Genomic DNA, 14506 nt, shown 5'->3' with positions numbered 1-14506 from the left:
TATATATATATTCAAGTGAGACAGTCTTTTTCAACACTGATGAAGGCTGAACCTTAAAGTCATGGGCCTATGAGGGAGGAAGAAATGCTTACTTCTCGCCATTCCTCTGATCAGTACCTTGTACCTCTCCACATAAGGAATCTGATTACTTGGACCATGCTGGTCCATATGGGTTGTCACACTCCAAAGATTGCCCCTATCCCTTCATGGACTGCACCCTATCACTGCTGAAAAAAACTCCCTCTCACACCCGCGGAGATATTTTTTTTTAATTAAAATCAAACTAGAAGCAAAATCATGAAGTCAGATGGTCCACACACAAATTAAATGTGTGGCTCATGTGGAAGGAGAATGTTCCACCTGCAGGTGGGATGGGAGCACAGCCGCTCACAGAGGGTCCTGACAAGGGGGCATGCTAGGAAGGAAAGGAGGAGCCAAGACCAGGTAGAAAGACACACAGTCCACTAGACACCTCCCCTTACCAGTACTTTGTCAGCAGGGACTAGAGTATCAGCGACCTGGGGACCCCCTTAACATATCCAAAAAGATACGTTGGGGGACCACAGACTCTATCCCAGAGTGTCCCCCATTTTGGGTTTGGCCCTTGCCTTTGCCAAGAGTGCAGGCCTTCCCTTTTCTAAGCAGTCCATACGGCCCATCCCCCACTGTCCTTAACCGGGGTGACTAGAAGGGATTTCAGAGAAGGATTATGTGGCTTGGCAGGTCGGGGTTGGAGGTGGGCAGGGCGCTGTAGCCCAACAAAGACACCACTCAGACAACAGACTTCCTTGGGAACACTGTAATCACCCGACTTGGAGGAGGCCAAATGCTGGCAGGCTTTATTGGCTTCCATTCACAGCGGTGTTTGTTTTTGTAGGTAATTAGAGTTTAGTAGCAAGCTATAAAGAATTCTACAAGTAACTGTACACAGTCCATAGCTGAAAGGGCACTGAAGGATGCCTGCGTCTAGCCATTCAGCACTGCAGACCTCCTGGGCTAAGCAGCCAGTATTTGAACCAGCGGTTCATCAGGAAGAAAATGCCTCTGTGCTTTCGTAAGGTGGCATATGTGTGCCCCAGTGTATGTGACAGAAAGAGCACCGTGACAATGACTGTGGTACAGGATGCTGTCACAGAAAACTGCAATTGATGTACCAGTAGCTCAAAAACTTTATCCTTCTTTTTTTATTTATGTGTATGTATGTGTGTGTGCCTATGTGGGTCTCTCTGTACATCACATTCGAATAGATGTCTGTGGAGGCCTGAGGACATCAGATCCCTTATAACCATAGTGAGCAGCCAGATGTGGGTGCCGGGACATGAACCCAGATCCTCTACAAAGAGCAGTACATGCTCTTAACCACTGCTTAGTAGCTAATTGGCTTTGATTCACGATAGAGTTTGGTTTTTGTAGGTAATTAGAGTTTAGTAACAAGCAATCAAGAATTCTTCAAGAAACTGTACACAGTCTATAGCTAAAGGGCATTTATGTTCCAGGCCCTCAAACCATCTTTAAGAATAATCTGTCTATCTGAATGTCTGTCTCCCCCACCCGTGTGTGTGTGTGTGTGTGTGTGTGTGTGTGTGTGTGTGTGACTCAGAGCACAGTCCAGGTGGCGGTAACGGTCTCAGGTGAACTGTGGTGTCCACCAGGCTAGCTGGCCTGTGAGAGTCCAGGGAGTCTGCTGCTTCTGCCTGCCCCATCTCACCACAGCAGGGTGGGGATTACAGACACATGCTAGCTCACCTAGCTTTACTTGGGTTCTGAAGATCAGAACTCATGCCTGCACGCTTGAGTGGTAAGCACTTTCTCCCACTGGGCCATTTCTCCAGCTCCTCCATATAATCTTATTTGACTATTCACAGACACACACCCCCATCCCCGAAGCTCTGCATTCTTAAAGCCCTTAAACAGCTGATTCACTTTCACATACTGAGATAGGCACCTACTGAGGCCATGGTGGTCTTTGCTCATGAGGCCCTAGGGTACCGAGTTTTAACTACTGGAAAGCAGGGATATAAATGCAATGAAAAAAAAAATAGTGAGGGTCAAGTATTGTCACCAACAGCTAGGAAGCAGCATGGACGTGGAGGGTGTACATCAGGGCCACTGACTGGCTTTGTTAGAACTCGCTCAATAAATACATGTTCCTATGCTACACACACAACATCCACACAGCAGTCTCCCTCTGCCCCACATCAGGGTCTCCAACCTGTCCAGAGGAGTCAACTGCCAAACCTCCTACAAATGGGACCAGATAAACAGGGCAAAAGAGAAAGGAAGGCCTGAGACTTCGCTGTTGCTCCAGGAAAACAATTGCTTTTCCATCCTTTGTATACACTGGCTTTCCTCTTGCAACGACTGGACGTAACAGTTAAGGACTTGGGCCCCTTCCTGGGGAGGTCATTAGTAAACCATTTACGACCATTTCCCAAGAACTAGATTTCCATTTATGTTCTATACAATCCAATATAAATTTTCCCACTGCTCTGCATGCTCAGGTTTCCTCAATTTGATTTTTTTTTTAAAGTTCTTACACAGTCAGATCACAGATTTTCCCTTCAGAGAAACATAAAACAGACATCCTTTCTAGCAGAAAGGGTAAGCGCTCAGGCCACGGTTGTAGAATAGGCTGGCTATCTGCCCCTGGGACTTCCTGCAGGTGACTGCAACCCTTCTAACACACAGTTTTCTCCCCTGAAGATGGAGGAGGCTGCCCCAGATTCTCTAGAAGGTTCCTTTGGGCTCGAGGGCTCTAGGGTTATTTAGTATTAAAATATGAAAGACTTTCCATCCCTGTGCAAAGGCAGTTGCTGCTGATTCTCCCAAATGGAGACACTGCATTGGCCATTCAGAAAGTGGGGCTTTGGAAATGACGGAAAAGAAAACAGAACGCGAACAGGCTAGCGATAAATCCAACCGTTTTAGAATGATGTCCTTGGAGTGAATTAAAAGACCGTGCTGAGCTTGGAAAAGTAGTACCATGAACCAAGATGCCCAGGAAGACCTCATTGCTGGCTTTGAGAATAAATAAACTTCGCATTAATATTTCCACACTCGGGAGGCCGTCCGTGGGGTGGACCTTTTTATTACAGCATCAGCAAAGACACAGAGCTTCTGTGTCCCGGGGCTCTTGGAGTTCCAGTGGGAAATGTGTCTGGAGAAGAAGCAAGGAGGCAGAACATCAGGGTCTGATACTTACTTGTGGCCCAGCTCGTGGGCGATGGTAAAGGCCAGATTGAGACCATTGTCTTCGGCAAGCACACATTTCCTCTTAGCGCTGCACACGCCTCCTAAGTAAGCAATTCCTGCAGCAGAGACACAAAACACATCCTCTTCAGAACGGGGAGGCCCTGACCTCCGGGAAAGCCCACACAGCAAGAATCACGCACGGCCTGGAAAGGAGCAAATGGGGACACGGCTGCCTACCAGGCGGGACCCTGAGCCTGGCTTGTGCAGGATGCCAGTGTAGGTATCCATAGCAATGACAGTGAGCACAAACATCTCGCAGGTTCCTGGTGTGGGTCAGGCAGAGCGCTGCGTGCCTTATCAAAGCATCTGCCTCCATTCTCATCACTGAGAACAGAGGCAACCCAAACCAAGTTCAGAAATAGGAGAGAGACTTTCCCGGGTCACCTGGTTTGACACTTAGAGCTCAGAGCGAGAGACCGGCAAAGCAAAGTAAGCTGGATTTGGAACGTAAGGAGGATGTCCTTCTGGCTCGAACATGTCCTTGAGAAGGACATCCTTAAGTTTTGTACTTTTGCCTCCCCCTAGTCCTGACCCTCGGGGAGAAAAGCGGTACAGGGCAGGGGTATGGGCAAGGGGCAGAGTGCAGAGGGCAGGAGGTCTGAGTGGGCATCAGTAAGCCAATGGCCAGGGTTTCCCTGAGAGGCAGGCCCACTGGTGAACAGCATGGATGGCCGAGGAGAGCAAGGGTTCAGAGCTCAGCCACAGGGCAGCGGGAGTGTCTTCGGCAGGCTGGCTCCAGGTTTCTTGCCTTCCAGAGAGCTCTCCGCTACTTCTGTTCTCTCTGTTCCCAGGACATCCATCCCTCCAGAGATTACGGCAGCGAGGTCTCTGTGTGCCTGCCCTCCCCTATCACTGGTCACCCACCCTGTGCAGGCTGTCATCCACCCTGTGCAGGCTGTCCTCCACCCTGTGCAGGCTGTCCTCCACAAAGGCCTGGATAGAAAAGGGGGGGGGGACACGAACTGGTCTCCTTGTGAGGTCCCATTGGCTGAGGCCGAGAGCTGATGGAGGAGCACAGCTGTGCTTTATATTCTGGCTCAGTGCCATGCTGGGATCCCTTGAGGGAGCAATGCCTGCTCACTACCGCCATGGGTACCAACCCACCCACTGAGCTCCATCCTGCCGGAGCTCAGACCTCCTTCATTAATTTTCCTGAAATGTCGCAGGAGGGAAGGATTTGTCATAGAAAGGAGGAGGACTATCTAAGGGATATTATCTCATTAAAAATGACCGCCCCCTCCCCATTTAGAAATGAACTTATTTCCTTAGCATGAAGCCAGCTCTGGGTGCTGGTTGCTGTGCTTCCCACACCTTTGGCTATTTGTGGTCACTCTTATCCTCCCCCTCCGGAGCAAGAGGGGGAAATAATGCCTGGCGGTTCCGTGAAAGAGAAAAATAGGGTTTCGGTACAGCATAGAGGTAACTGAGTGATGCTGAGGGCAGGGTTTGGTCCACAGTACCCCAAAGGAAAAACATCATCAAGCTGTCACGTAGTTTGTACACAAACAGGGCATTCCCTCTTTCTGGGTCCCCTCCATGAGGTACAGAAGGGCCTGCCATGCAGGTTTTGCAGAGAGATGCAGTTCTGGGGCTACCAATGGGCGACACATCCCACATTCCACAAGATGAGCAGCGGTGTTGTACCACAGGCCTACTTTTCTCTGGGAATATGCAACATGCATGGCCAGGGTTGCAGAATGTAAAAGCAGCAGCAGCAGCAGTAGCAGCAACAAAGAAATAAGTTAAACGCTATTTTGGCCTCCAAATACATTTTATGGACATGGACTTAACAATCCAACGATGCAGACCATGGGTTGAAAGAAAACAGCATCCAGAAAGAATGCAAACTGGCCGCCTGTTGCCTTCAAGGTCGTATTCTGGTTCTGTTTTAAAATGCTTTGTGGGTTGCCACTGGCAGTCCAGCAGTAAGCAGATAGTAAGCTGTTACACGGCCCTGATGGTGTGTGCATGGGACACACACACACTAAGACACACACTGCCGTGTGAAACACAGGTCACAGTCATTCTGGGTCGATGAACCAATTATAGGCAATCAGAAGCATACATTCGAAGGCAGTCACGTGGTGAGAAAGGACGCATAACATGGCCAGATGTCCTGTGCTTGCTGTCCTGAGCATGCCTGCTTAAGGGCTCTGTTGCTGAACCAGCAGACCTCAAATGCCACACAAATACTTTCCTGGGTCTCAATAGCCCTCTGCACTCTGAGCTAGCAGAATGGGCTTCCCACTTTAACTGCATTGCATGCAGTGCTATGGGCAGCAGCCAGCAGAAGAGCCTTCCAATAATTGCATTTTAATTTTTCCAAGGTGCAGATGCTTAGATTAAAAAAAAACTAGAAAACAAAGGGTCAGTTTATTTATAAGACTCTCTTGCACAAGGGTGGGTTAAGGGCCATTGCTTTTAATGATTGATTGCAATCATTACCAGCCTGGTGATAAAACACAGCAAAAGAAAACTGCTCTTGATCACAAAACACGAGAGCTGTGTGAGGTTATGAGCCGGGGCGTCGAAATGCTTAGGATATGTAAACAAAGACTAGAGAAAATCCCAGGTTGCCAGCAATGTGAGATCTGCTGGGTAAACAAATGGTAACAAAACCATGGAACTCCTGTGGAAAACAGGCCACCAGTATTCAGTGTTTCATGGAAGAAACAACTATTCAGGGCAGGGGCATTGGAGACCAGGGATGTAATAGTCTGTAGTCTATACCTAAAGTTTCCCAACTGCCCTGGAGTTGAGGTCACTGAGGTGGCATTATTGGGAGGTGGTGGGTGTCTAGGTGGTGGGCTTGGTGAAAGGCCTTTAGGTTTTTGGGGACATACTCTTAAAGGGGAGTGTAGAGCTCAGTCCCTTCCTCCTTTTTTGCTCTCCTGCTATGTGGTGAGCCATTTCTTCCCCTGTGCAACTCCAGCCATCCCACCCAGATTGCACAGGAGACCTAAAAGCGATGGATCTGATGGACAGCCACTGGACCCTCTATATCTTCCTCAGAAGATGCTTCTCTTGGGGACTCATCCCAGTGGTGGAGAGCTAACCAACACAGACTCTATCACCTCAGCCTCCTCAAGGCACCAAACCGGAAAAGGCTACTACATAGGCTACATTGGTTCTTGTCAGGAAATAGGGAAAAACTAGCTTTCTCTGCATCAATTTACTTAAAAAAAAAAAAGACTGCAATATCTGCTCTGCCAGCTGCATGCTGCAGTCTCTAACTGTAATTCCTGTCGGCAAGGAGTCTTGCATCCCACTATTCATAAAATTCTCCACAAAAGAAACCATAGTAGGGCCCATTATATAACATCAGTCCCGCACGTTTGCATAGCTTCTTGGAATGAAAGTGAAGCAGAAAGGCAACTGCCCCTCATCTGCGCATCCCTCCAGGAACAAAGCTGCCTGACCCATCCCTATGGAGGATGAGATTTTTTTGAATGGGGAAACAAAGGCTTAGTAGTCAGGTGCACAGTCAGTCCTCACTGTGACAGACCCCCAAGAGTGACACCTCAAGGAGGAAGGTTTGGCTCACAGTCTGAGAGGTTTCAGTCTCTGGCTGGCTAGTTCTTCATAGGAGACTGTGGTGAGGCTACAGATAGGCAGGATGGAGCAGAGCTGCCCTCTTCACAGAAACAAGAAAGCACAGCAAAGACAGGAAGAGGCCCCCATTCAAAGTTACAGTCCCAGTGACCCGCTTCCTTCACTAGGATATTCCCTTTAAGAGTTTTGGACCGAGTAATGAGTAAGCCATTTGTTAGGTCAAAGCCACCATGGTCTAGACCTCTCTGGACATGCCCTCATGGACTCACTCAGAGATGGGATTGACTAATTGCCTTGTCTTGTCTCCATCAAATGAAGTTAATAATGAAGATTGATCATCAGTGTTGGAGCAGGATAGAAATGAAAGGTGCTCTGTCTCTAACACCAAAGCTTAGTTAATGGACAACAATGAATAAGCATGTGCAGAGAATATTTTCATAAATATTAATGTGTGCTTCCATAAGGAAGGAGGTAGGTGGAATAGAGCAAAGGCTTCTTCTGTTTGAGGTCAAATGTCCTAAAGAGCAGACGACTTGGATATATACACTCCAATCTTAATGGTAGTTGCCTCTAGGATGTGGTAAAGGGAATAGAGATCTTTTAAAAGCCTTTCCCTTTCCACCTCTTTAGGAGCTACAGTGGGGCTCTTGAGAAGGACCAGGAAGTAAAAGACTTGAGTTTGGTCCCCACAACCCACATAGTGAGGACAGAGGATCAACTCCCATAAGTTGTCGCCTGACCCCACCTCACGCACCATTGCATGAACATGCCCCACCCTGCGATAAAATAAAGAAATAGAATGCAAATAAAAAGAGATTAAATTAAGGTATCATATTGGGCTTAAACTTCATACCATTAACATATTGTATATTTCATTTATTCCAAATGCCACAGCAGGGGCAAAGGCAGGAACCAAAAACAGAAACAAGACCCCCCGCCCTCCTTGGACCGTCGTCCCAGATATACAGCGCTACAGGAATCAGATAATGCAGGAAGGTCCCAGCCAACTCAAGGGGATGCATAACTGCATGTGTACTTAAGCGGGGAATTGTCCCGCCTCTACTGAACCCCTGGGATAAACAGGAGAAAAGCGCATACATACATGCTGAGTGTAGACATGGAGGGAATAGTGGATTCTGAAGCCAGGGATGTTTAATTCATGCCACCGGAGTCCCCACCCCCCACACCTTCCTGGCCATGCTGACCACCCATGGGCCCTCCCCTTTCTTTCCTTCTGTGGGAACACAACACGGCAGAGAGGCAATCAGGTGAAGAGGCTTAATTATTTACTTTTTCAGTAAAGAGCTGCACGTAAGCTTATCATTCATAAACTCAAGGCTAGCTATTTGATCTGCTGTAGACTCACGGAGTAAACACCACACAACTGTATAAGCCCGGTTTCTGCAGTAAATCACAGTGTGTAAACCACCTGCAGCTGTTGGCCTCGTCACCCATTAGCCAGAGGCACGGGGGCTCCGCCTGCAAGCTAACAGTCACTTTTCCTTGCCCACTGCACATCACACTGACAGCAGCCGACTGGGCCTACATACTATCTGTGACAAGGGAGTAACTGATATCTGTTCATTTGATGCGCCTGTCACTGTCGAGTATCTGATGTTCATCTTTATTGACAACTGTTTGCACGCTGGTAGAGATTCAAACAGTGAGTATAGGTGCAACTGAACTTGGGGATAACATTTAAGAGCAAAGAAAAGTTCTAAAGTCTAATAGGTGACGAATGAAAAATAGCCAGTATTGATTCTCATTCTTAATAATAGGTAAGTTATATAGACTTTTAAAATAATATGTACAAGTATATTATATATATAAAGACTTGTTATTATATATTGTTGATTCACTTCCATTAAATCCACGCCCATGTAATTCACGTTTGAGCAAGAATGCATAACTGTTCTTTCCCCTCTCTAGGATTTTCTCCACAAGGCTCTATAAGGCCCATCCTGGCACCTCACTCTTAGGAACACTACACTTGAACGCCAGGCTCGGAAGTCATTTGAAACAGCGCAATTACAAGGAGGGGCACAAAATGCAACCCACGTGGCACTAAGCACATTGCAAGGGGCACTTGTTACAGCATGAGAGCTGAACGAGGCAGGCGGAGCATGGCCTGGTTCCACCTCAGCCAGGAATGTGTCGTCCATGGACGACTGCCAGAGTGTTCTGAGGACAGGAGATACTAATACATCGCAGCAAATGGCAAAAACAAATCAGAATATCCTAAAACAAAATCTCCAAACCCAGAAACAACCTTCATGTTGGGCAAAAGAAACTGCTTCTCAGCTGCGATAAAGAAATTTCATTTTCATCTCAGCTGCTCCTGTTTCCATTATTCTCTGATATAGATATGAATAATTTGCATTAGTATAGATTTTGCTTTATTGATAGAGATTTAAGGTCAATTTTGTTATATGTATTTCTGATCTTGACTAAGGTATTATGATTGTGTAGTTCATTTAAAAATGTAACGTATATAGGTTGTTAATAGATAATCATATATTTTAGATAGGCATTCTTCATATCTTTCAAGGATTATAGAATATGACATTTTAAATGTTTTAATAACTTAGGACTTTTCATGACAATGAGACACTCTGCTCCTGGCAGCACCAATCTACTTCAAGAAAAAGATGGGTATCGAAGAGGATCCTTATGGAGTTTGATAGCCATTTGGGCAAGAAACTGTTCTTGCCTGGACTATTGCATAAACTGGACAGAGAACCCGCAGAGAGAGGACTACTGAACTTGCCTAAAGGTGAGACGATATTTTGGGGTTCCTGATTCATGAAAGAGTCTGCGAGACATTCTGCAGGACACAGCAGATAGTGACTGAATTGACTTTGAAATGTCCTGCTTCATGGAAATGTCTCTGGATACCATGGGCCTGTAGGCTGAAGATGGATGCCCCACAGGTACAGAGGAACCTTGGGTGACTGTCCAGGCAGCAAGATGTCTCTGTCATTTCTAGAGTTTGAAAGTTGCTTATTTCTTGTTTGCTTAGGTAATATTGTATCCTTCTGGAGTCTTTGATGGAGTTAAAGAATAGTTAGTTATAGTTATAGTTTTCCTTAGTTATGATAAAGATTATTGTAATTTTACTTGATAACTGTTTTGTTATATGTAATTTTGCTATGTTAAGTTAAAGCCTTCCTTTTTTTTTGTTTAAACAGAAAAAGGGGAAATGATGGAGGAAGGTCATTGGCTAATAAAGAAACTGGCTTGGCCCATTTTATTGGTTAGAACATAGGTGGGTGGAGTAAACAGAACAGAATGCTGGGAGGAAGAGGAAGTGAGCTCAGAGACTCGACAGCTCTGCTCTCTGTAGCAGAGGCCATGCTTCGCTCTCCCAGACACACACAATGAAGCTCCGACCCAGGATGGATGTAGACTAGAATCTTCCCGGTAAGCACACCTAGCAGTGCTACACAGATGATAAGAAATGGGCTAAATTAATATGTGAGAATTAGCCTATAAGAGGCTAGATAGAAATGGGCCAAGCAGTGTTTAAATGAATACAGTTTGTGTGTTGTTATTTCGGGGCATAAGCTAGCCAGGCGGCCGGGGTGCTGGGGACGCAGCCCCGCCGCTCTTATTGCAACAATTCTCTCCAAATTACTTGATCTGCTTGGGTCATCTCCTCTCTCTCAGTTTGTTTCTGAAATCAGGGAATCGCCAGGACTCACAACCCTGCAGAATAGCCTCTGCATAGTGAGGCACTGGTCATCCGAAGGACCCCAGAGCCCTGTGGCAGCATAGGATCCAAAAAACAATCAGGAAACATTGCTCATGGTAAGGCTCCAAAAGGCTGGCAAGGGAAGTGGGCAGACAGACTCAGAAGCTCTGTACTCTACACCTGCTGTGCCATGACTTCCTGTCTCACCATGGGGCACCTACCTCCTGGGGCACGGTGCACTGCTTTCCAAGACTTTGACTTGTCTTAGCAATTCCCCCACCAGAATACACTCTGCTTGTCCCTGGTCTTTCTGTGCCCCTTAGCATCAGCCATGTATATAGATGAGCTAGTCATGGTCTTTATTCCTATACCATGCAGAATATTAGAGCAACGGCCCAAAGAAGGTCACTGGTCCCTTTCCCAAACAGCACTGTAGACAATTCCACAGCCAACGAAAGATGCCCATGCCTTACAGTCTCTGTCTGAGAAGAGCCCTGGGGAGCTGAGAAATTGAATAGCCCACACGAGGTTAGATGAAGGAACAAATGGACAGGGTAGAGATTTAAAAAGTGCGTTGTTGACGTTCTGTTGTTCTGATTTTGAGGCTCAATGTAACTTAAAATAATCAGAACAGTATGGTATTAACATAAGATAGACATACAGATCATGGGAGCAGGACTCAAAGTCCAAAAAATTAAGTCCACACACTTAGGGTTTGTTGATTTTTGACAAGGGTACCATAATCATTCAATAAGCAAAGAAGTATCTTTTCAACAATGGTGCTGGACAGCTATATACGGAAGAAAGGTATAGCCATACCTCATACCACACCCAAAATTTAAATCACAAGTAATAAAGCTCAAAAATACAAGCGCTTGAATTAGAGCATCATCAGAAAGCAGTGAAGGAAATCTTGGCCTGAGGCGTAGGCAGTGCCTTCTCAGATGTAACAGCAAAAGCACAAGTCAGCAGAAGTAGGGGCCTTCTATTTTCTGCAACAGGTGGATGGCTCTGAGTAAAAGATTTGGGGAGGGATATGGAATCACCTTTATTTTGTCCACCACACCAAGAGTCAACATGCTGGCACATTCTACTTGGAAAATTCATGTCCCCCGCACCGTGTCTCCACTTTACTCTACGGCTTGCTGTTTGCTTGTGTAATCCTGGCAGCAACTCGACCAGTGAACTGAGCTAGCTGGTGTATACTTACACCCGACAAGACCCTGTTCTGTCTCAGGGTGCTTGTGGACATAGATCAGACTCAGGAGAGAGGTCATGGGGGCTAGGCCTTGCTCTCTGTGGTCAATTTGAAAATAATATCACAGCCGAGGATACAGACACTCTTGGCTCAGTTTCTCAGGCATGTCCAAGATCCCAGGCTTGGGAAAATCATGTAGCAAGTTCTGAGCCAGGAACTGAAGGTCTCTGGGTTGGGTGGAGCAGTAGCTCCTAGAAGCTCTGCCTGCTGATGCAGTAAGGGGCCTGAGTGTAAGACGTCAGCATAAGGAGTAAATATTCCTGTGGAATTTAGAAGTCGGAAGCAAAAGAATTTCTCCCAACAGTTTGCTATGCTCTGTAAAAACCAAAACAGACCAGGAGAGGGGCAGGGTGGGGGGAGAAATAAATAACTGTTGATATTCAACAGACCACAACCAGTTTGAGCCAAGTGTATTGAGATTCTGCACAGATTTTTCCACCCTCAGAACAAGATGGCACTTTCTGTCTACAGGGCCCACTGGATGGGAGGAGACCTCCAAGAAGCCAGCATCAAGTTCCTCCAATGACCTTGGCTCAGGGCTCAGGGGTTTCTGGAACAGGCAAGTCAGTAAGAACAGCCCCCAGCAGGTTCACCTCGGGACATGGGAGGGGCCTTGACAAATCTCTTATTCTGACAAACACTTCATCAAGTGTTTCCTGACTCCGTGTCCACGGTGGGCCCCACGCCAGGCACAGATTCTCAGCTGAGCGAGAACTGCAGTGTGTGGAAAAATGTCTGTGAGAACATGGTTGTAGCTGAAAGATGAGAACTCAGGTAGAAAGGTTAGTTGACAAGTCATCAGTCAAAACCCCGGGCCCAAAAGGTGGGACTGGGATCTCTTCAGAACACTTGCGCTGGGGACCTCTTTGATGGGTGCACAGGAGTCCTTCACTGTTCTCCCTTCCTCCTTCCTGTCACTTGTTATAACAGAGGTTTCCCTTGCTTCTGTTGACTGAGCAAACACTCCTGATCCCCTTTATCAGAGTCTGTGGGCAGTATTTATGAGTGTGGAGGACCACATGAGCCTCTAAGTCTCTTTTCAGAAGCACTCTGTACTTGGTCATGTGACTGCATCAGAGATGCTCAGGGAGCCATAAAGAGTTTGCTGTTCAGGTTCGTGCTTGTACCCTAACAAGATCACCCTCCCCCAGGCATATTTGCTCATCGGTGTGCCTGTGCAACCATGGTTCTGGGAAGCAGCCCTGTAAGTTGGCTGCATGAAGCTGATGCCCACATTCCTATCCCAACAAGCTACGATAGATTTTGAAACCTGTTTAGGGGGTAGTGGGAGTCATTTTTGTCTTTGACAAAGACTCATGATGTTGCCCAGGCTGTCCTTGACCTCTTACCTTCTGACCTCCAGCTCACTGGACCTATGCTCAATCATCTTCCTGTCTCTACTTCTGCATGCTATAGACATGGCTACCACACTGGGCTGAATTTTGAAAGCTTTAAAACACATTATATTTTGGTCCACGATTTTAAAATACACGTTATCAATCCCCATCAGTGACTTTAAGAGCACTCTATTCTCTCTAAATTGGTCCCCATCCCCTTACTGGTAAACTAGACTGCCTTCCCTCTGCCTAGGGAAAGCTGGGGTTTTAGGCGTAAGTAAGGCTGGGAAGAACCATGATACAGTTTGTCTAAAATTCCTTCACCGTGTGGGGAATGAGACCCTTTGGGCTTCCAAAGGGCCAGAGAGCCCCAAGGCAATTGGAGGAGATTTAAATGTTCCTTCTGCAAAATCAAACATTATTTGGAAAGATGGGTCCATTCCTGTCCCTGAGACCTGATCAAGCACGTTGAGTCCTGATCTCTCAGCATTTGTGTTTGACAATGTTGAGCAGCCCCCGACAAGGCCATGAGGGAGGGCTGCTAATGTGTGAGGGGAGAGCCTGGGAAAGGAGGCGAAGTACTTGAGGGTGTGTATGGATCCACTGTGACAGAATGCCTGCCAGAGCAACCTGAGGAAGGAAAGGCGTGTTTAGTCTCACAGTTACAGAGATGTCAGTCCGTAGTTGTTTGCTGCGCATACTTGGGCAAAAAAATTATGCTGGCAGGAGCATGCAGTAGACAGGAAAAGAGAAGGAATTATGGGGAGGGGTCAGGGCAAGATACAGGTTCTTAACGGTATATTCATGTTTGTCTACTGGGTTCCAGTTTGTTCCTTTGCCATCCAACAGTCATGCTACTAGACAATGCATCAAGGGATTAGCTTACTCATTAGGCTAAAGCCCTCATGATCTCTTCCTGGAAGGCCATACCCCATAGGTGTCTCTAACTCCCCGTAAGGGCACCAATGAAAATGAGCCGCTGTACATGTAGAGTAACCATGCATGTTCTACTCAGGATGTTTGTAGTCGTCCTTTTCCCTGCCACTGGGAAATTCCCTGACAAAAGTGGCCCAAGGGAGAAAAGATTCCTGTTGGCTCTGAGCTTGAGTGTGCAGCCAATCAGGGTGGGGAAATCAAGGCAGCAGGAGCATGTGGGGGCTGCTGGTGACACAGCCTCTGTAGTTAAGAAGCATAGAAAAATGGCTAGCTCTCAGCTCAGTTTCTCTTCTGTATTGAGAATAGGAACCCAGCCCAGATAATGGTGCTACCTTCAGCTGAGGTGGGTGTTTCTTTCTCAGTCTAACCTAATGTAGACCGTCCCTCACAGGCAAGCCCAGACACTTCTTTCTGAGGTGATTCTAGGTCATGTCAAGTAGATGCTCTATGTTACCAGCATCAAGGACTAAGTTATATGGA

At 46.8% G+C, this 14506-nt stretch overlaps 1 protein-coding gene across 1 annotated transcript in view; it reads right to left on the bottom strand.

Annotated features, from left to right (window-relative positions):
• Adamts17 (ADAM metallopeptidase with thrombospondin type 1 motif 17) overlaps nucleotides 1-14506 on the bottom strand; it is a 295911-nt gene that overhangs the window by 163084 nt on the left and 118321 nt on the right. The window contains exon 8 of the mRNA XM_050149201.1: nucleotides 3203-3308. Coding sequence (XP_050005158.1) covers nucleotides 3203-3308 — 106 coding nt within the window. The remainder of the gene's footprint in view (nucleotides 1-3202; nucleotides 3309-14506) is intronic.

Source organism: Alexandromys fortis, unplaced genomic scaffold, assembly GCF_014885135.2.
Source record: "Alexandromys fortis isolate MF-2015 unplaced genomic scaffold, M_Fortis_MF-2015_v1.1 scaffold_67, whole genome shotgun sequence".
In the NCBI taxonomy this organism is placed as follows: domain Eukaryota; kingdom Metazoa; phylum Chordata; class Mammalia; order Rodentia; family Cricetidae; genus Alexandromys; species Alexandromys fortis.
This window is presented reverse-complemented; position numbering and strand designations above follow the sequence as displayed.